The sequence below is a fragment of the Pleurodeles waltl genome, chromosome 2_2 (assembly GCF_031143425.1).
Source record: "Pleurodeles waltl isolate 20211129_DDA chromosome 2_2, aPleWal1.hap1.20221129, whole genome shotgun sequence".
Classification (NCBI taxonomy): Eukaryota; Metazoa; Chordata; class Amphibia; order Caudata; family Salamandridae; genus Pleurodeles; species Pleurodeles waltl.
This window is the reverse complement of record NC_090439.1, coordinates 368,950,992-368,971,817: the sequence shown is the minus strand read 5'-3', so window position 1 is coordinate 368,971,817 and position 20,826 is coordinate 368,950,992. Positions and strand designations below refer to the sequence as shown.

The window sequence follows — 20,826 nt, the reverse complement described above, 5'->3', positions numbered from 1 at the left end:
TCAATAATTCCCCCCTGTTAGCCAATGGGGAAAGCAACCCTCAGAGCTAATGAAAACACAAATGGGTATTCTTCACAACATTTAAAAACACTGTTGTTGAAAGTGTGCACGCATTCACCTGCAATGGCAAGCTGGACACATATCAAAACACTATTGTGCAAGCGCGGACACACTGGTCTGCAATGGCAGGCTGGACACATGTTAGAAAACCACAGTGCAAGCGAGCACACACTGCCCTGCAATGGCAGGCTAGACAAATGTTAGAACATCATTGTGCAAGCGCACACACACTGGCATGCAATGGCAGGCTCAGCACATGTTAAAACACCATTGTGCAAGAAGGCACACACTGCTGGCCTGCAATGGCAGGCTCAGCACGTTTGACAACATCCTAGGTGCAAGTGCCTACACACTGGCCTACATATGTAAGAAGAGGGTGCACACTTTCACACTATACTTACAGTGGGAAAGATCTCAAAGCCCTAAGATCACTGAAAGGGAATCAGCAAACCCTAAAGAAAGTGCCAACCATCTAGGTAGGGAAAATGAATTTTGGGGTTCTTCACTACTGTGACATGGAACACCCAAGTGAACCTGCCCTGACTTCTGCCTACCACCTGCTCCACCAGCCGGTAGGTGGTCTAGGGGAAGTGTAATGCCTCCTCAGGTTTGGCCAACTAGTGAGAAATGCCACACCAAATGCACATGCAACTGCGCCTCCAAAGGCCTGCAATGGCAGGCCTGTTCCCGCTAGACAGACCATTCTGGTGGGTGGAACACTCACTGTAGCATCCCACTACTGCCCAGATTGTACCGCCCCGGTACGTGGTGTGCCTTCTTACACACAACTCCTGGGGACAGCATCTCAACTAATCACATAAGTGCTCCTTCCTGGCAAGTGTAGGAAGGATGAGCATACTTCCCAGAGCAGTACAGTGGGAAAATGCCCAGAGTCCTAAGGCCACGCAAAGAGAGTCAGTAAAAAATGGAAGTGAAAAGCAAAAAATTTCAGGTTATCCTCTAAAAAGGGCCATGCCCAACACCAAGCAAGTGCAGGAATGTTAAACTAGAATACAATGTGTTAGACCGGTCAGCCTTAAGGTGGTCTTCCCCTAAACCTTTTACCTCACTCCTCTATTTTTCCTGACCTCATTTTTGTTGGCCCTAGGACACTATGCACTTTGCCACTGCTAACCAGTTCTAAAGTGTGTGTGCTCTCTCCTTTAAACATGGTTTTATGCCCATTTGGCACATCTAATTCACTTGTAAGACCTGGGAAAGTGGTACTACCCAGGGCCTGTAAATTAAATGCTACTAGTGAGTCTGAAGCACTGATTGTGCCATTGGCTTATGTAGTGCTTTAAACATTTCTCAGGCCTGCCATTGCAGCCTGTGTGTGGAGTTTAAGCTGCCATTTCCACCTGTAAAAAAAACGTTTTGCCAGGCTTAAACCTACCTTTTTAATACATATGTCACCTCTAGGGTAGGTCTTAAACAGCCCTGGGAGCAGGGGTACTGTACTTAAAAAGTCAGACATGTAGTTTTACATATCCTGATAATGAAAAACTCTTACATTTGTTTTTCACAACTGCAAGGCTCATATCTCCCATTGGATTCTACTGGTTGCATTATTACATGTCTTTTTACATTTAATAAATGCTAACTTTAAATTGGGAGCAGATAGGAATGCCGGGTTCAGTGTATAAAGACATTGAATTAAAAACCCTCTTTATTGGTAAAGCCAGATTTTAAGTTGAAATTCTCAAAAAAGCTATTTTTAGAAAGTTAGCATTTTCTTGTCCTACCCTTTGTGCCAGTGGCTTGTTTCCTGGATCACATCCTCACCATTTGGTATCTGCAGCCTCGTTCCTGGATCACATGGTTAGGTGCAGTATGTATAGCTGACAGTTGGTCTTTGTATATTGCTCCCAGACAGTGAGACAAAGGAGTATAGGTGTTGACAGGATGAGCCATGTCTGACTTGATGAGGGGGATGAGCTGTCACCTACAGTACTTGCACATTAAAAAGGCTGTACCTGAGCACACTTATAAAGGGTCTGACTCAAGTCTAGTGTGACCCCAGACATGCTGGGGTCAGAGCAGGGAGGAAGGAATTTCCAAGCACCTCTTGAGTTTGAAACCTCTAGAACCTTCTTCTGCTTCAAAGTGGACCCCTAGATCCATCTCTTAGGAACACCTCAGAACCTGTGGACTACTCAGAAGGATTGCTGCGCTGCTTTGCAAAAGTACTGCTACTTCTATGCCCTACTGCCCTCCTGCCCTGCTGCCTGAGTTATAGAACTGGTCTTGCGTTTTAGCCCAGGATCACCAGAGTGACTCCATAGGCTAGTCAGCTGGCCTCCTAATCAGACCCTCAGGGACAGAAAAGCTCCAACCAACTTGAACAAAGCACCTGAATTCTGTCTACTGTGAGTCCTGCCTCCCCAAGTGGTGCAACCCTAGTCCTGGACCCTTAGAAGTGAGCCTGAAGGTGCTCTGCCAGGCACGATATGGTCCTGTGGGCAGAAGTGATGCAGTGCAACACATCTCCTCACAGCTGCTTCAGAACCACCACAGCGCAACACAACCCTGATGCCAAACTTTGCATTAGAGCCCAAAGTCTCCTCAGAACCACAGCTGTGCAGCGCATAATCAATGCAGGCCTTTGCATCACAAATCCCTTGTAGATGGCCTTCTCGAAAATGCAGTACTCCACATTGCAGCCCCACAGGTGCACGATGCCTTGTTGACACGGGATATCACAATGTTCCACAAACTAGGAGTTAAGGTACTTTTGTTCAGTGGGGCTAACTTAGTCCCTATATATGGCTGCACTCCATCGTGGTCAACCTGAACTTGTCATTTTGCCTGCTCCCGCACAACCAAATTGCCACCTTTGGTTGTGTGCTTCTTGGCACTATTTTCACTCAAATCTTTAAAATGACACATCTCTAGTTCTATTGATTGGATTTGTGTCATTTTGGTGTCAAATAATGTATTAACTGTTGCTCTATTTTCCTAGTTTGGTGTGGAATTATTTTTCCCTTCTATTTGCACTTTATTACTGTTTAACCTAATGCTAGAAACCAAACAGCCACTGCACTGAACAGATGCAGCCTCTTCCCAACAACCACATGGCAGTATCAGGCAAAGTGAGTAAACAGACCCTACACCAAAATAGGGAGAATAAGACCCCCAGCATAAATACATGCAACAGTAAGCAAAGCTGACCCAGGAAGGATCATGCTCCTACCAAAACAAGGAGGACAGATAGACGAACCACAACAATCTAGAGCCAATGAACCAACAAGATAGTACACAACATCATGAAGAAGCACTTGCAGGGCATTCCTTGCCCTACACTTGAAGGTCCAATAGGTATCCAGGACAGTAGACCCCGTAGAGACAGTAGAGGCCCAAAAAGGTTGACCTATTAGAATGAGGGTAGTGAAGTAAAAGTAAAGGAAGCCACTATTTCCATCACAAAATATGCAAGCAGCACAGCCTTTGGAGTGACAGGACCATAAAAGAAGGCACCCATACAACAACCCCAGGGACACTACATGAACATGAGTCTCCCTCACAGAGAACATAACACCCAGAAAAGGAGCACGCCACAAACACACACACACACACACACCAATATACAAAGTATAGGGGGCTAGAAAGAGCACCAAAACATGGCCAAAACAAGGCAACCCACATCATAACACCCATCTATAGGAAAATGCAAGTAAAAACTACCTACGGCAAACATAGAGCCAAAGACACAAGTTCTGAGTATTTCAAGTAACAGCACAATGCACAGGGAAGCAGGTAACGTAGAAAGGTTCAAATTATCAATCCCAAAAATGAGAATAACAATACAGAAGTAGGCAGCAAGCAAAAAAGAGATGAGCATAAACAACACGGCTGAGACCCCAACAGTGACCTTTAATGCAGGGAGGGTCACCATAAAAGGCTGAAATACTCAAGTGCAGTTGTATGTGCAGGGAATACTCTAGATCAAAAAACCTGCTGATTGGAGCATAAAGTGAGCCATTCCACCATGAATTTAGGGAATCATCCCAAAAGTGCCACACCGCGATAAGGTAAAATCTCAGCAAGAAGCACAGTCGACAAGCCACCATCAAACTGTACGTCACATAAGCAAAAATGGGGCACAATTAACAAAAGAACTCAGAAACTCCTATGTAAGAACCAAAGACAAACTGGGGAGGCCACAATGCCACAACTCACTGAGTAGCAAGAAAGTAAGACACACCCCAGACAGAGGAGAAGGACACAATACCATGGAATACATGGCCAGTAACACAAGATCAAGATCCAAGACAAAGCAAGAGGGGAACAAACACAGGAGACCAAGAGGCACTGGGAATCCAAGCAGCATAGAAGGATGAGGCAGCAGTATGGAGTAAAGATTTTAACTGCTTCGCAGGTGCCACAAACATTAGAGGAGGAGGAGAACAGACTACGTTCAAAACCTTAAGCCCAAAAGAGGGTGAGGTGGGCCAAAATAAAGTAAGAAGGTAGAACCAACCTCCGAGTGAAAAGACTGAGCCAACCTCAAGCACAACCACCAGGGGAATCATAAGTACTATCCCCAAAAGCAAGCCCATTAGGAAGCTAGTTGGGAGTCAAAAGAAAACAGATTATGGTACAGTGCCACACTGGATTCCTGGGTGAGGCCAGGCAACAGCATAAAGCACAGGGAACAGCCTAATGACAAACATCACCAATGAAACAAAGAGGAACGTAAGGAATAAACTGAAAAGAGCATCCCCCAACAGCAAATGGAGCTCTACTTTCAAAAACATCCTAGAATCAAAAAGAAGCAAAAGGATAGAAATACAGGACACAGATAGGATGCCCAAGTTGAACGCACAACAGGGTGTTAAGAACAATCCCCACACCAAACAAAAATGGTGAGCTTGCAGAGTGGCAGGATGGAACAAAATAAGTCAAAGCCCTATTTGCAAGCACCAGGCCAACCATCAACACACACAGAGCAAGCAAGGGCATGTCCGGAAAGGCATAAGGTACAGCCCCAACGACAAATACCAAACCTTATCAATAGGGAAAGAGGAGGATGAGCAAGATATCTGGGACATAGAAGTCTGAGCTACGGCACAAATGCCACTAGTCCCAAGCTCCACAGTTGCACGTGGGAAGACCATTCCCAGCTTACTCGTAGTTAAGGAGAGTAAACTCAATCCTAACCAAGTGCACCTCAAAGACAAAGAGTAAAAGGTATGTTGAAAATCATAACCATCACCACAGAACTACAGAGTACCCAAGCCATCAAGCAAAGAGGCAGGGGTACAGAGGCAGACATGAGAAAGGGAAGAAGAGAACAGGTCACACCTCTCATAACACCCAAGGCCAGCTGTGAGAACAGGTGTAAACACAAGACTAGTTTACACCCCTACAACAAATATTTAGGGGACTCACACATACACTAGTGAAGAAGACTCAGCTTCCCCACATTGAGCATGTGTACTCCAGCCCTGGGCTTTGTGGGGGTGCCAGAGAAGAGCAAGATATTAATGAGAAACAGTGGCACAAATCCCCCTAAAATGTCAACTAGGGAAATGGAAATACTTATAGCTTTGAGAACGTGAGGTAGGGTACACATACAATAAGACCGAAGTCCAGCAGGGAGCACAGAGTGAAACCCAAGGCCAGACCGCACTACAGGACCAAGGGTGGACACTCACCTGTTCAACTGTGTGAGGGCCCCAGTGATGCATGCAGGACAAGAACATCCCAGTCATTATGAGAACAGCTAGCACATGGGAGTTGGCCAGCCCCCAGGTCCCCAGTCCAAGGGGGAGAGATATCCATTCAGAGGCCCACAGCACCTCCTGGAAGAACAAATCCTACATTGGCCCCATGCCAGTTAAAAAGCAGTGAAGATCAAGTCAAATATCACAAAAGCATCACACAACCTGCAACAAGTTGAACAAGGGGGTTTAGGGTGCACAATATCCAACAGGAGACACCAAGGTATGGAAAGGAACATCCCTGAAGTCCCAGGCCCAGTGGTAGCACAGTGGGAATACTAACCCGAGCCCATAACACAGAGAATAAAAAATGAGGGGTGGGTACTCACCAATTCTCCAGTGAGGGAGACTAGGGTAATGCTAAGCAGGCAGATACAACACAGACCAAGCCCAATATGGTACACACAAAGTGGTCATCCCACATATAACTCCACTAGTCTGAGTGAGAGTGGGAATTCACTTCCAACAATAGAGGCTCAAGGTAACATCAGGAAGGGTGGGGTAAACATGAGAACAACAAACATAACCCCTGACAAAATAAGAAGGAAAATTGAGGCAGAGTGTAGCAGAACAAGAAATGACACAGTAAAATAAAGCTTGACCCCTGCAAGTTCAGCAGGGCGTTTAGTGGGAAGCCTGCATCCTAACCTGCATTGAAGGCAGAGGAGAAGAATTCACCTGTCTTCTGGAAAAAGACTCCAGATTCCAGTGCCCCACAGCAAATGCACCCAGCTCTTTAGCGTAGTGTGTGAATACACCGCTAAACCTGACATCCAGACCCTCTATTTGGGGAGAATACTCACCCATCAAGAGCTGACAGCAACAACAAGAAAGGCAGCTTCAACCTCAGCCACAAGCCTTGCAAGTAGCTATGGAGACATGGGAGGACATGTCAAACACGTGAATTGACACCACACAGCCAAAAGAAGCCCAGCGGGGAGGCATGGATACCTTACAGTGGCAGTATGGATTAGATCACAAACCCAAAGGACCTCAAAGACAGGAAAAGTGAGGAAAAGAATCCACAGAAAGCAGAAACAACCAAGCATAGCCCACAAGGTAAGAAGGACCCCCTATTTAGAGACAGAAAACAGGCTAACTGACTCTGAAAGAAGACATACAAATTAAGAGGTTTCTGATCAAAGGTGGTCCAAACCTGTCACACTCAGAGGGACAGGAGTTTGCATTTTTCTATTGTAAGTAGACAGTGAGGTGCCTGTCTCTAGGATGTGTTGTAGAAATATGGTAGAAATATGTGGCCTCAAGGGGGGAAGTGTAGCCATTAACTCCCATCGCAACAATTTATCTTTTCTAAAAAAGGAAAACCTTCCAATCCCAAAGACTGAAGAAACATTAAAAATATATTCTTTTATTTAATTATTGGTATCACTTAATAAACTCAGGTGCCCCAAATGATATAACAGTGCAGTGAAAATGTGATTAGTGTGAAATTATAAAGTGCCAAGTGTTGCATACAATATATACAGTTTGTGGTTAAAGATAAACAAAGGAAGCAGTGAACTTCTAGGGGACCCCTTCAATCCAGGTGTCCAGAATTGACTCATTTCATTCCGAAATAATCCCAAGAATTAATGTCGACGTTTCAACCCCAGAAGGAGAACCAATAAATCGATTTTTAATGCTCCTTCAATTTTTGGGATTGGACGAGTTTCCTTTTTCAGAAAAGGTAAATTGTTGCCATGGGAGTTAAGGGCTACACTTCCCCCCTTGGGGTCACGTTTCTACAAAAAAATGTATATATCGAGGTCCTGGGGTCATTGTGTTTGACTCATTGCCTTTATGTGTCTCTAGGATGTTAACACACCTCATGATGTTTGGGCAGGGACAAGGAAGTGAAGAGAATGTAATGGATTGATGTGCAAACAGAGCTCTCCAGTTGCCCCATGTCACATGTGATTAACTCATCCAGTGTTTTTATTCTTTGACTTGTTTTCTTTTTATCACTTTAAACGCAAAATTACAAGTATCTGAATGAAATGGAAATAATGTGTTTCACATGTCAGAATAATGAATAGAAAAAAATTCACCGGACATAAATATTGCGTCCTAAACATCGTTTACAAAAATATCAGACCATTAAGTGTGTATTTTCGATTATTAACACCAACTGCGCAATATTTTTGTGTTTAGGGCAACCTATTTGTGTCGAACAATAATCTGACAATGTTTTCTCAGGTTCCCCATCATATATTTACTTTATGAAGGCCTTGTCAGGCAAAGAACAACCTCAAAGCTCTGGTATAAGCTGCAAATCACGTATAAGCTACGGGTTAACAGTAACTGTTAGATTGATAGATGGGATTTGGCTCCAGCAGTAGAGACCATTGTGTAAACAAGTGGCCACATCTTCTAATTCCAACAAGACATGTCAGAGTGTTCAGTGTTTCCAGCAGAGAGGTGTAGCCAGCCTGTGTCACAAGCTGTCATCACATGTGGACAAATACGTTGGTTAATGCAGCTCAATGCACCGAACAGTCTTTTTCCTGCCTGCATGTCACAGGTTTGCACCCCTCAGAGAGGACTCGGGCTTTTATCCTTCAAGGCCTCTATAAAATTCGAACTATTCTGTTGTGTACTGTAAACAGTAGCAAAGGGTTATTTTGATGATTCGGTTTTCCAGCAAACAATCCAAAATGTGACCTGCAGTTTAGAAATAGATATCTGTAGTGGGTGCCTGCCCAACCCTACTGTTTAAATTAATATGTTTGTTTCTGCTTACATTCAACAATCCTTGTTTCTAAATGTACTCCTTGCATTTGTGAACATTTAATTTGCAAACCTGAGTCCCGGGTCCAGTGCATGTGTAAGTAAAGAAACTGCTGTGACATGTATACCTGTTGTTAAGGGCCATTTTCAGGGGGTCACAGCTGTGTTAACCCTCCCCAAACTTCAAAAATATTTGAGATTTTGAGACCTTTGGTTTCTCTCAGGCTGAAAGTGCTTCAGAGTTGATAGTACAGATAGTAAGCAGTTATAAAGGCAGTCAGGAGGTAAAAGTCAATAAGAACTACAAGATGGAGAAAGGCCATGAGAAAGAGAATAACAAAAAAGGGGAAAAACAGAAGAGAAAACATGCGTGGTGTATGACGGAGGGAAGATAGTGGATATAATAAGATTAAATCAGTGAGTTGTCAGAGAGAGGGGCAAATAAAACCCACAAAGGAGTGGGGTCAGGGAAAAACAGGCCACAAACCAGGAGAGAAACCTTTCTTTTCAAAGAGAAAGACATCAAGGAGCTGAGGCAAACATTGTTGACAAATAAAAAATAGCATATGGACAGAACGAAATGCCGACAGAGTAACACAGGGAAAAACAAGGCGAATTAATCAGAGTGACACCAAGTCAGCATTAGGGGAGGGTGACAATAAAGGCAGAGGACCACAATAAGGGTGGTAGAGGAAAGTGAAGCAGACACACACCAAAAGACAGAATGAGACTGAGGAAAATGTGGAGACAGACCCAATGCCTTCATAGTGACTGAGATCAGAAGAACATGGGGAGACTGATACCAAGGGGATCGACTGGTGGTGAAGAGAGTGTAGGAAAAATAAAGAATGCAAGAAATCTGGGGGAATCAAAAAGATAATCTGACGAAACAATATGAAAACGGAGCGAAGAATGGGAGACAGAAGCACTGGGAAAGAAGAAGGAAGGAAGGAAGGACGGACTTAAAAGGATGTATAAACAATCAGTCACACATCAACCTTTCGTCGCCTCAGTGTGATGTAGCGCAGCGAAAGCATCGGCTATGCAAAGTGGATTGCTTTTAAAATGTGAAGGCATCTCTCCTAGGCGGTGGTTGTGCCATGCCTTTAAGGCTTATAAAGCCGTGCGCCTGCAGTAAAGCTCCTTCCTTGCATTTACTGTGAGTCACCCTAAATTATGTGGTTGGGGCCGTTTCAGCCTCCACCTCAAATCGTCCAGCGGTCACAGCACACCATCATAGGTGTTAACACCGTTTGGCACAGACGTATAAGATGTGATGCAGTTGAACGAAAAAAATCTAGTTTGCACTGTTTTTTTTTTAAACAGGTACTGGCAGCATGCCTGCTCACAGCACTGCGGACATGTTCCAGGCCTCGGATCCCTGGTGAATCAGACGGCAGCGCCTGTGCAGGACAGTAGCCATGCACAAGATGGCGCTGCCAAGGTCCCATTTCCCAGTCTCCTTCTCTGGACAGGTAGAAACGGATGCTCGTTTGGACGGAAAGTTCCGCTTTACGTGGCACGTGTTTGCTCTTGAATTCTTTAAGCTAAAGGTAAATACTCTAGCATATATAAAAATGATACTACATTCACTGCTCCAAAAGTAAGTTTCAACATTCTTTCAACGCCGGGCCAAACCGTGCAAGAAGCACAGTTCTATATATTAGCAGAAAACCATTTTTTATCTTTGCATGTGTACTCGACAGTTTTATGATGTTGACAAAACCTGCTTTACTTGTTGAGTAAACGTGCATTATTCACATAAAAGTGAGGCGGTGTGAGAAGTAAGAAACATTAAAGGGACATGTAGAAGTAAAGGGAGAGGAATTCGTAACAAATGGAAGATATGAAAGATTAGGGAGGGTGGCGAAGAAGGGGGCATAGGGGAGAGTTATCGAGACAGAGGAAGATAGCCAGAGAGAATGGAGAGAAAGACAAGAGAACGAGCGAGAGAGAGAGGGAGGGAGCGGAATTCATAGATATTACCAAAGCAATAGCATTCGATTTTGTATTTAAAGTAAATTCGCCCAAGCTCACACGAAGAAGGAACCTTTTCGCTTGGACGCATAAACTGTTATATTCCTATAGACAACTGGTTGCAATTCAATATCTATGATCATTTCAACAAATAATTTGTCCGTTTCGTTTCCACAAATGTGCACAAGGCAACGCAAAACGGTGTGTGCGACATGTATATGATTGTTTTTACCTATTAAAACACAAACCAGCCCCCCATTGATTTCTTGGGTCGAGAGCAGCATCTTGTGATCGCGTATCGCTTGGTATAAAATAGCATGTTTGCAATATTAGTGCAAGCAATTGAACGATGCATTTTACACCCTGTAAAGCAGAGAAAACATGCGTTCCCAACATTGTAAAATTGACATTAAATATTCATCACAGAAACAGAAATGCCTGTGGGTAAAGGCACCAAAACCTCCAAGTCTTCATCCACACCAAACCCCAAAGAACACATCACTCACTGACCAGTTCCCAAATTTCGAAATTCCTTAAGTTCTTCCATGTCCGCCAAAATGCTGTTGTATTTCACCTTAATAACAATACGCCTCACGTGTCCACCTCAGATAGGAACGATCGGGTGTGCATTTCAGCCCTACACTAAAGGCCCCAGCCCTGAATCCCCATCAGCAGACGGAATCTCTGGCCTCCACAAGAGAGCCTCACACTACCAGCACACATCAAAGTTAGCTATTTTACCTCAGCAGCACCGAATGTCTCACATCTCAGACCAACATCACACCGCGGAACTCAACCTTTCCTTCACAAAGGAGCACCTCAAATCCACTAGCACACATAGCTGGTTCTCACACACCTCAAACACACCTTCAACGCACAAGAGCATGCTACAATTTACCACAATCGCCATCTCACTCTTCAACAGCAAAGACAAGAGAGGCTGATTTACATCGACACGCTCACTCCTAACTTACATAGCCAAACTGCCAACTCCCCCCCTCACATCTCTCCTCCACATCCCTACCCGACCCTCGACTCCCCCTTCCCTTCACCGGCATTGCTAGATTCTCTAGTCTTTGTCTGTCTGTCTCTTTAAACCATGCCAGATTGATGAAGCCTTCGGCCCGAAAGCAAATAACCCTGACTTGACAACCAACATCGCCAGACTATTCCCTATACCCTAACCTTATAAAACCATCGGTTCGCCTGCATCGCCAACTACAAGCATGCGTGCTTTGAACTTTCAGGGAAAGCTTTTTTCACCCGAACCCATCCCCCATATCCCACCAACAAACCTACCTGAGACACGTTAGGGGCTGCGCAGCCCGAGTATCATGCACAGCCCTACAACCGGCGGCTGGACCGGTAAGACAGTGAGTGTTCTCGCAGGCCACGTTATGCCCCCAAAGGCCACCACCAGCACAAATCACCACATGCGCCACCATACTCACTGTGAAACAAACTGCGCCCATGGGTCATGTCTGTTCCTTGCACAAGGGACTGCGATCTCGACTAATTCCATTTAGCTGCGGGAGGACTTCCAGCGGGGGAGGAGGAGAAAGCCACAGGCACGATCCGAGAAGGCAGGACCGTACACCCAGGCGGCGCACACAACGCGCACCGGCTGCACCCTCTTCCTTAGCAGCCTCAGACGTGGGCCTTCCTCAGCGCCTCAACCTGCGGTGTCATCGCCTGTCCTCCAGATGCGAGCTGAGACCAGCCGCAAACACCAGCATGAAACAGTGCGCCAAGCCCGGGGACACCCAGGCCACGGTCCATAGCAAGAGGCTGGGCATGGATCCAGCACACGCACAGACTGGACAAAAAAATCCAACGGGGTGATGGACTTCAGAGAAGGGCTCTGTGATCATGCGTATGAGAAAGGGCGCGCACTGTCCGCGCGAGGGCAAGCCACCGCGCCAGGTTCATGCCAGACCAGCAGCACATCCGAGCGCTCACATGATCCCGGGACCGGCGCGCTCACTATCCTACGGTGCTTCCCCTCCCGCATCCAGGGGATTAAAGAGTCCGTCATCAGCTCCCACTCGGCGGCTCCAACTTGTAAGGCTACAGTGTGCCACAAGCTTTGCGCAGAAATACCAGAAAAGTGGCTTCACATCATGTTTACGCTGGGTGAGCCTTGGATGGAGACGAGATACCTTAAGAACGGCCAAAAACGGCCCTCATGAGTGGAGAGGATCATCACCAACAACAGCAGCAGCAGCAGCACAGCATCGTTCACCTGCGGCAAACCAGCACCAGACTGCTTGGAGCGACGGAAAGGCTTCAGCCCCCGCGGATATCACCCAGTGATAGAAAAAGAAGGCACGTCCCAGCAGGCCACCCACTGCGCAAGATCACTCCTGTTCCCTGGTTTCCTTCAGCAGGAGCGGGCATGATGCATCTGCAGCGTGTGCCTGGATGCCCCCACTTCGACTGCACCCATCCCCGGGCCTGGATAAAAAGTTACCTCCTGGTCCTGATGTTGGCAGCGGGTCCCACAGCGCATACAGCTGGGTGCCTCCTGTGCAGGCTATGAAGCAGCGCGTCCGCTAGCAGTGTGCGAGTGGGCGGGGCGGGCAGTGCTGAGGGATTACCAGAGACGGCTTTCCTGCGGGCACGAGTTAGGATTTGCGGAGCAATCAGAGAGGGTGCGAGGGCGGGAGAGACCAGGTCTTGGTCCTTCCCTCCCACTTTCTCTGTCTTTCTCCATCGCACTGTACACCCGGAGGAGGATGCTCTCTAATCCTGTCCAATGAAGGTCGGACTCCGGCAAGTGCCGGGTTGGCGCGCAGATGTGGGGTGCGCCGCTGCGGTGCTATTCAAGCGTGGGAGCTGCGCGCACTGGGCCCCTGCAGCTCCGGTAGACACGGCACCTGTTGCTGCAGCACTGGTGAGGGTCGTGGAGGGAGCTTTCCTGCTCTGCCGCAAACAGCGGTCTCTCGACAGAGGAGCGCTGAGCATGGGAAAGGAGCTATGCAAGCGTCTAACGAGAGCAAGCAATTCTCATGCCTCGAATCCCCTCACATCTGTCTAAGGTACCACTGAGGCGCATTTCTCTATTTGTTAACACTCCCACAGTGTTAGCACGTCTCAGGCGCGCGTAGGCGCAGGTCCTGTCGAGCACTGCTTCCTTGTCCACAGTGAGCACAAACGCCGGTTGACATTAAAGGATGCTGGAGCTGGACCTGGGAGAGGGGCAGTGTTCTCTCCCCAGAGCACGCAGAAAGGCAATGTATGTCTTCGATTAATTCGCTTCACTTCTATTAAATCAGCAAAGTGTCGTCCCTTATGCGAATAGAGCCTGAGACAGATCAGTCTCGACAGAGTGGCAGGGCGTGAAGCAGGGATCTCTCATTGGCAGAGGCGGCTCACGGGGGGGTACCAGAGAGGGCCAACATTTTCTATACAGTGGAATCACTCTGTTCACCAGCCACAGAGCTCTGCAGGGTATACTACCACAGCCCTGACTGCGCTGGATCCCATTAATGGACACGGAAAATGTTGTCCACAAGGGTTGCACTGGAAACGGTGCTGCAGAGGGATGCAGAAAAACAAGGGACTGGCGCAATATTTGAATTAACCTGGGCAGGTGGAAAGCTTGATTTAATCTCAGACATAGGTAATTACTAAAGCCACGTTCTGGGCCATGATGCCCTTTGTATAGGGCGACCAGATTTGAATACCAAAAAAGGGACATTTCACAAAGATAAAAGAAGGACTACAATTTTAAATCAAGCAAGAAGCATCGCACGACAGCGCTCATCAATATCAAATCACAGAAGCGCCACTAGGAAAGTTCAACACAGTCACTGGGTCGCACTAGTCTGTGGGAAAGTCACAAGTTCAGGCTGACCGCGTAGGAGAATGGGTGAGATATAGGGAGCAGGTTAGTCTCGCTGAAGAGTTACTTTCTCAAACTTGGCATGAAGAGTTCTATTGGTGTTGGAGGAGGGAGGGGGTTGTGAACAGGAAGCTTTCGGTGTGAAAAGCAGGTCCAGCATTGCTGACAGTTATAACTGTAGCATGAAGAGCCAGTTCTTACTGGAGGTTTATGGTGAGAGTTTTTGTGGACTGGCTTAGTTGTAGCGTAAGGGGCAGGTCTTGCATTGCTGGTTGTTGCTGATGGTTTTTGTTGGCAGTTGGCAGAGTTTTGGCACAAACCGACCTGTTTTTGTTCAGAAGGAGGCCAAACTTCAAGAGTTTCACCTTTTTCTTAAGGAGGAGCCTTCACTATAACAGTTAAGGGTCCAGGACGTCAGTGGCTTCTCATGGGGATCAGGACTCGCTTCAGCAGAGGACAGCAGCAGGGCTCAGGCAGGTTCAGCTGGTGCTTTTCATCTGGGCAGTTGCAGGGAGGCCTCTGCAAGCTTTGTGTGTCACAGTAGCTAATACAGGAGGCTAGCCAACTGATCCTTTGAGTCACTCAAGGTAGCCTGGGATCAAAGTAAGGCAGTCCAAACTTCCTTCTTCACACCACAAGGAAGTCTTTCAAGAATCAGGCAAGCAGGGCAGCCCTTCTTCTCAATCTTCCACAGGTCCAGGGGTGTTCTGAATTAAGGTTCTGAGAGTGTCACATATATCTCCACTGCCAGCCTGTGCATGTGGGATGGCCTCTTTTCTGGTTTTAGCTCCAAAATGGCTAGATTCAACAAAAGACAGACAGACTTAGGTATGAGTTGCATTGTCAGTGGCAGGGCAGGCAGCCCTTACAAGTCAAAAAAAGGGTTGGCATGCCCAGAGGCTGCGCCTTTGAAGCCCAAGAAGGTTGAGTGCCAAACCCGCAGCACATCCTGCTTAGGGAAAGAGCACTCTGCCCACACCCAAGGTCCTTTTGTGAATTTGTCGGGGGTGAATGCACAAAACGCCACAAAATAGCCAGTCATTTGACTCTGGACACTGGCAGAAAGGCACAATTTGTTTAGGCATAAAAATGTAAACTTTCTAAAGTGGCATTTTCAGAATACTAACTTAAAATATGCCTATACCACTAAAGATGATTTTGAATTACTGTTCTTTTGAGTGTGGAAAGCATTTGTATCTGCTTCCAATCTAAAGTTAACACTTAAAAAAGTTAAACCTATGCTAGTCTATGAGAGAGATAGGCCTTAAAACACTGAAAAACGACTTTAGGAGACTTTCACAGCCAGGGTATGTAAATGATAAACTCACATATCCTGCTTTTTGCACCCTGCCCTATAAGACATTAGAGTCTACCTTAGGGTGGCTTGTAAGTTTTAAAAAGGAAGATTAAAGCCTGGCAAAGGGAGTATTTTGCAAGGTAAATATAACAGTTTATAACTGTACTACAAGCTGCATCAGGAGGCCTGTGACTAGTTTCAAAAAGCTACTTCGGTGGCTCTCCCAAGTGCTACTACCCAATAGTAGCATTTAATTTACAAGCCTGAGACATGTTTAAAAAGCTACTTCAGTGGGTCTTCCAATGAGTGCTGCTACCAAATTGTAACATTTAACCTACAGGCCTAGGGTACATGGAGTACCATACACTACGAATGTATAAGTAAGTTAAAAGTTCCAATTAGATGTAGGACAATTTTACTATGGGCCATAGTTATACTTTTTGATGCAAAACTGCGCTAACGCAGTTTTGCGTCAAAAAAATTAGCGCCGGCTAATGCCATTCTGAATGCGGGCGCCGTATTTATGCAATGACGTTAGCCGGCGTTAGCCGCCGGCGCTGCCTGGTGTGCGTTAAAAAAAATGATGTACACCAGGCAGCGCCGGCGTAGGGGAATATGGAGCATGGGCGCCAAAAAATGGGGCAAGTCAGGCGGAGGCAAATTTTTCGCCTCAACCCAATTTGCGCCATATTTTTCGACTCCCAACCCCCATTGAAATGACTCCTGTCTTAGCAAAGACAGGAGTCATGCCCCCTTGCCCAATGGCCATGCCCAGGGGACTTCTGTCCCCTGGGCATGGTCATTGGGCATAGTGGCATGTAGGGGGGCACAAATCAGGCCCCCCTATGCCACAAAAAAAAATACTTACCTGAACTTACCTTAATGTCCCTGGGATGGTTCCCTCCATCCTTGGGTGTCCTCCTGGGGTGGGCAAGGGTGGCAGGGGGTGTCCCTGGGGGCATGGGAGGGCACCTCTGGGCTCCTTCCGAGCCCACAGGTCCCTTAACGCCTGCCTTGTCCAGGCGCTAAAAAATGGCGCAAAAGTGGCTGGACGTCATTTTTTTTGACCCGCCCACTCCCAGGCGTGATTTTTGCCCGGGAGTGTAAATACGGCGCACATGCCTCGGAGTCAATTTTTTAGACGGGAACGCCTACCTTGCATATCATTAACGCAAAGTAGGTGTCCACGCTAAAAAATGACGCAAACTCCATGGACTTTGGCGCTAGACGCGTCTAACGCCAAAGTATAAATATGGAGTTAGTTTTGCGTCGGAATTGTGTAAAAAAAAACGAGGCAATTCCGGCGCAAACAGAGTATAAATATGCCCCTATGTTTTTGGGAGAGAACACAAGCACTTTAGCCCTAGTTAGCAGGGACAAAGTGCACAGAGTCCTAAAAGCTATCAAAAACAGGTTCAGAAAAGGAAGACAGAGGATAGCCAAAAGTCTGGGGTGACCCTGCAGAAAGAGCCAGGTCCAACTATTACTGTTACAAAAGGGCTAGGTTTGATATGCATATGGCTGGCCCCTATCTGGAGAGAGAATAAAACAATGGGCATGATTTTAGCCCCAAATAAATACCCGCAGTTTAGATTAATACAAGTATTCCATCAATCAAAGTTATGAGGACCCTATATGGTATATATATTGTATATTATATATATTGTACAGCAGGAAGGAAGTGGTGCCTGTACTGCAGTATCTACTATCACCTCACTATTCAAGTTTGTAAATTCATGCCCACATATCACCTTCCACAACCCTCTCACTGTAACTATTCAAGGCTTAATTAGTGCAAAACACAGACAGAGACACACAATCAACACAAACACACTGGCACACAGACACACAACATATCTTGTAGAATGACATGCCCTGCTTTTGTTGGTTTCCTCACACATAGCTTTAATTTATACATAGCATTTATTGTTTCATTAAATCCCTAATAATCCACCAGTTATCTTGCACACCCGCCACACACTGCTTATGACTGCACATATTACATCACTCATGACATGTTCTATGGCATCATTTATGAGACCTCTGATGACATCTCAAATGACATATATGCGTATGTAAATATGCATATATGTTTATCTATATAATATATATTACATATATCTATATATATATATATGTATGTGTATATATATATCTATATATATATATATATCTATATATATATATATATATATCTATATATATATATACATATATCTATATATATAGATATATATAGATATATGTATATATATATATAGATATGTATATATATATATGTATATATATATATAGATATATATATTCACTTAAAAAAAAACAAAGGATACAGGGACGTTATAGTTAGACTCACATATTAAACATATGAAATTACAGACATTGACCATTATAGTTAGAGGTACCTCAAGTAACTATAACTCATGCCCTAAGGAAACTATAACTTACGCCCTCACCATGCACAGTTTTTTTGTCAACATTTTTACTGCAAGCATTACATTGATATTATCAATGATGTTATGAAATATGGCAGGAGTGCCGTAATCTTTGGGGTAATTAGCAGTGCATGGCGAGGGCACAAGTTATATTTACCTTAGGGCACACACACACACACACAAACACACACACACACACAAACACACACGCACCACCATATCTGTAATTCAATTCTTATTTATTTGATTTAAACCATGAAGGGATCGGTGCAAATAAATACAAATGGGGACAAGTTTTGGCCAAAGCCTTCGACTGGCCATAGTTCTGTGGTCTAGAGTGCCTTTTGCTACATGAAAACAACTCCCACCTCACACATATTGCAAAAACACTGGAGCGTTAACCATCATGTTCTGTATTACCCAGTAATATTCCGATTTTCCACATTGGGTGTGCCATTAGAACTATATTGTTTACATTAAAATTCCCCAACAATGTTGTTTGATAATATGCATGAATCATACTCACTATGGCAGCATCCTGGTCTTTGTTTTCCATGGTGAAGTACCAATTACATCTTATAAAAGCACTAAGTCCTTGATGTCTGCCTTTTGATCATGTTGCATATCATAGGAGGCTATATATATAAATATCTCTTAACTAATATCAATATATCTCCCACTATTGCCTTAGGAAATCTGGGACTTAGGTTACCTCTAGGCTGTTACAATGCCACTAATTTTCTATTTAATTTTCTCATTTTCAATGAAGTTCTTAACAAAAAACATTATTCTTTCTGTCATGATCGAAAGGACCCTTATCAATACTATGGCCAATCAGCTAATTAAAGTGAAAATGCAAGTTCGGTTTTCAACCTCCAAGCTATCACAGTAATATAAATCCTAAAGATACCTTTCTCATTATGAGGGGAGTACTTGATCAAAGTGCATGTGCTTTTATAAAAGAAGTGCTTTTGTCATAGTCCTCAGGATCCTTATCATCAATATGCTAATCCAATAATTAAAGTGCACATGCAAATAATTGAAGTATAAATCTCAAATTCGGACTCCTAACCTCAACCACCAATTTAATAAATACTTTCCTAATTTCAAGTAAAGTACTTAATTAAAGTGCATATGTTTCTTATTAAAAACATCATAATTAAAAAAAAACTAATTGTAAATATAGAAAAAAAAAATCACATACAAATTTGAATTCCTAACCTCTAGGTTGTTACAGTATCCTTAAGTTTATTAATATGTTTCTCATTTTGAGAAAAGTACTTAGTCAAAGTGCTAATGCTCTCATAAAGGATGTTGTAGTCAAAAGGACCCTCATCAATAACATAGGTAATCAGGAGAACATAGCACCCTTATCATCAATACTCCTTATCAGACATCTAGAGTATAAATACAAATTCGAATGCCTAACTCAATATCATCATTTTGCATTAGTCCTTTCATGATTAAATACTTAATGGAAAATACATGTATATGTCCATCTTTAAACAATCATGCTTCCTAAGCTAGAGTTCTCATTTTATTGATCATCTCATCCTAATAAGTTATTTGCTTCGTCAATCTTCTGTACAAATGGACATGTAATTTTGCATCTGCATTTAACCCCCAAGGACTCACAGTTCCCATTAGGATAATCCATTTACACTCTGCTCTCCATAAGTGTAAGTATAAATATTTTCACTTAAAAAATAAAGGTTACAGGGACGTTATAGTTAGGTTCTGAATTTACCTGCACTAATCCATAGAAATTCAACAGTTAGAGTTATTTCAAGTAACTATAACTCGCACCCTAGGGTAAATATAACTCATGCTCCTGCCATGCACTGTTTTTTTTCAATAATAATTTGACTGCTAATGTTTCATTTATATTTTTATTGACGTTATAAATGTTGTCATGAGTGCTTTACTATCTGTAGTAATTAGCAGTGCATGTCAAGGGCGTGAGTTATAGTTACCTTAGGGTGCTAGTTATAGTTACCTGAAATAATTCTAACTATACCTGCTCAACTTCTGTGGTTTTGAGTGAGTAAATTCAGAGTCTAACTATAATGTCCCTGTAACCTTTGATTTTTTAAGTGAAATTTGATTGGTTTTATTTAATTCTAGCTCCTAACTATCACATTCCTGTAGCCTTTGTTTTGTTCAGTGACTTGCTATTGTTTTTTCACTGAATGTGTATGTTTTCTTTCAACGTCAAGTAATTTTAATTATTATATGTTATTCCAAACACAGTGTGGATGGCCTTTGGCCATGCCCGGCAGGGGTGGGCCGCAGGGCCTGTCTCTCTGGGTGTGAGAATAGTGTGAGAGGGTGTCTATGGGTGTGAGAGTGGATGTGACAGCGTCTGGATTCGTGTGAGAGTGGGTGTGAGGGGGTATATGTGGGTGTGAGAGTAGGTGTGAGAGGGAGTCTCTGGGTGTGGGTGTAACAGTGTCACCGTTAGTGTCGGTGTGGGTCTGTGAGTGGGAGATTCTGAGTGGGACTGTGAGTGTGTTAATGGGTGCATGAGCTTCTAGATGGGTCTGTGATTGGTGCATGAGTGTATGAGTGGGTCTGTGAGTGGGTGCATGAGTTTCTGAGTGAGTGTCTGAGTACGTCTGTGAGTGGGTATATGTCTGTGTGGGTGTGTCAGCAGCTAGCCACAAAATAACCTCACCTGCTCTTTTATCCAACAAGAGCCCAGAGTTTTGCACAAAATATCTACCCAAGTGGTTCTCTTTCTGATGCATTGGGTAAATGCCCGGTGTG

At 44.5% G+C, this 20,826-nt stretch overlaps 1 protein-coding gene across 4 annotated transcripts in view; it reads right to left on the bottom strand.

The window, feature by feature from the left end:
- The window catches only part of NETO1 (neuropilin and tolloid like 1), a 766,912-nt gene extending 753,391 nt beyond the window's left edge, over positions 1–13,521 (bottom strand). Inside the window, exon 1 of one of the 4 annotated variants that reach the window (XM_069219884.1) lies at positions 11,939–13,521. In XM_069219884.1, the coding sequence (XP_069075985.1) occupies positions 11,939–11,966 (28 nt within the window). In that variant the 5' untranslated portion in view covers positions 11,967–13,521. The remainder of the gene's footprint in view (positions 1–11,938) is intronic. The other 3 variants (XM_069219887.1, XM_069219886.1, XM_069219885.1) reach the window with 3 other exon arrangements.
- Between the last annotated feature and the right edge of the window lie 7,305 nt (positions 13,522–20,826).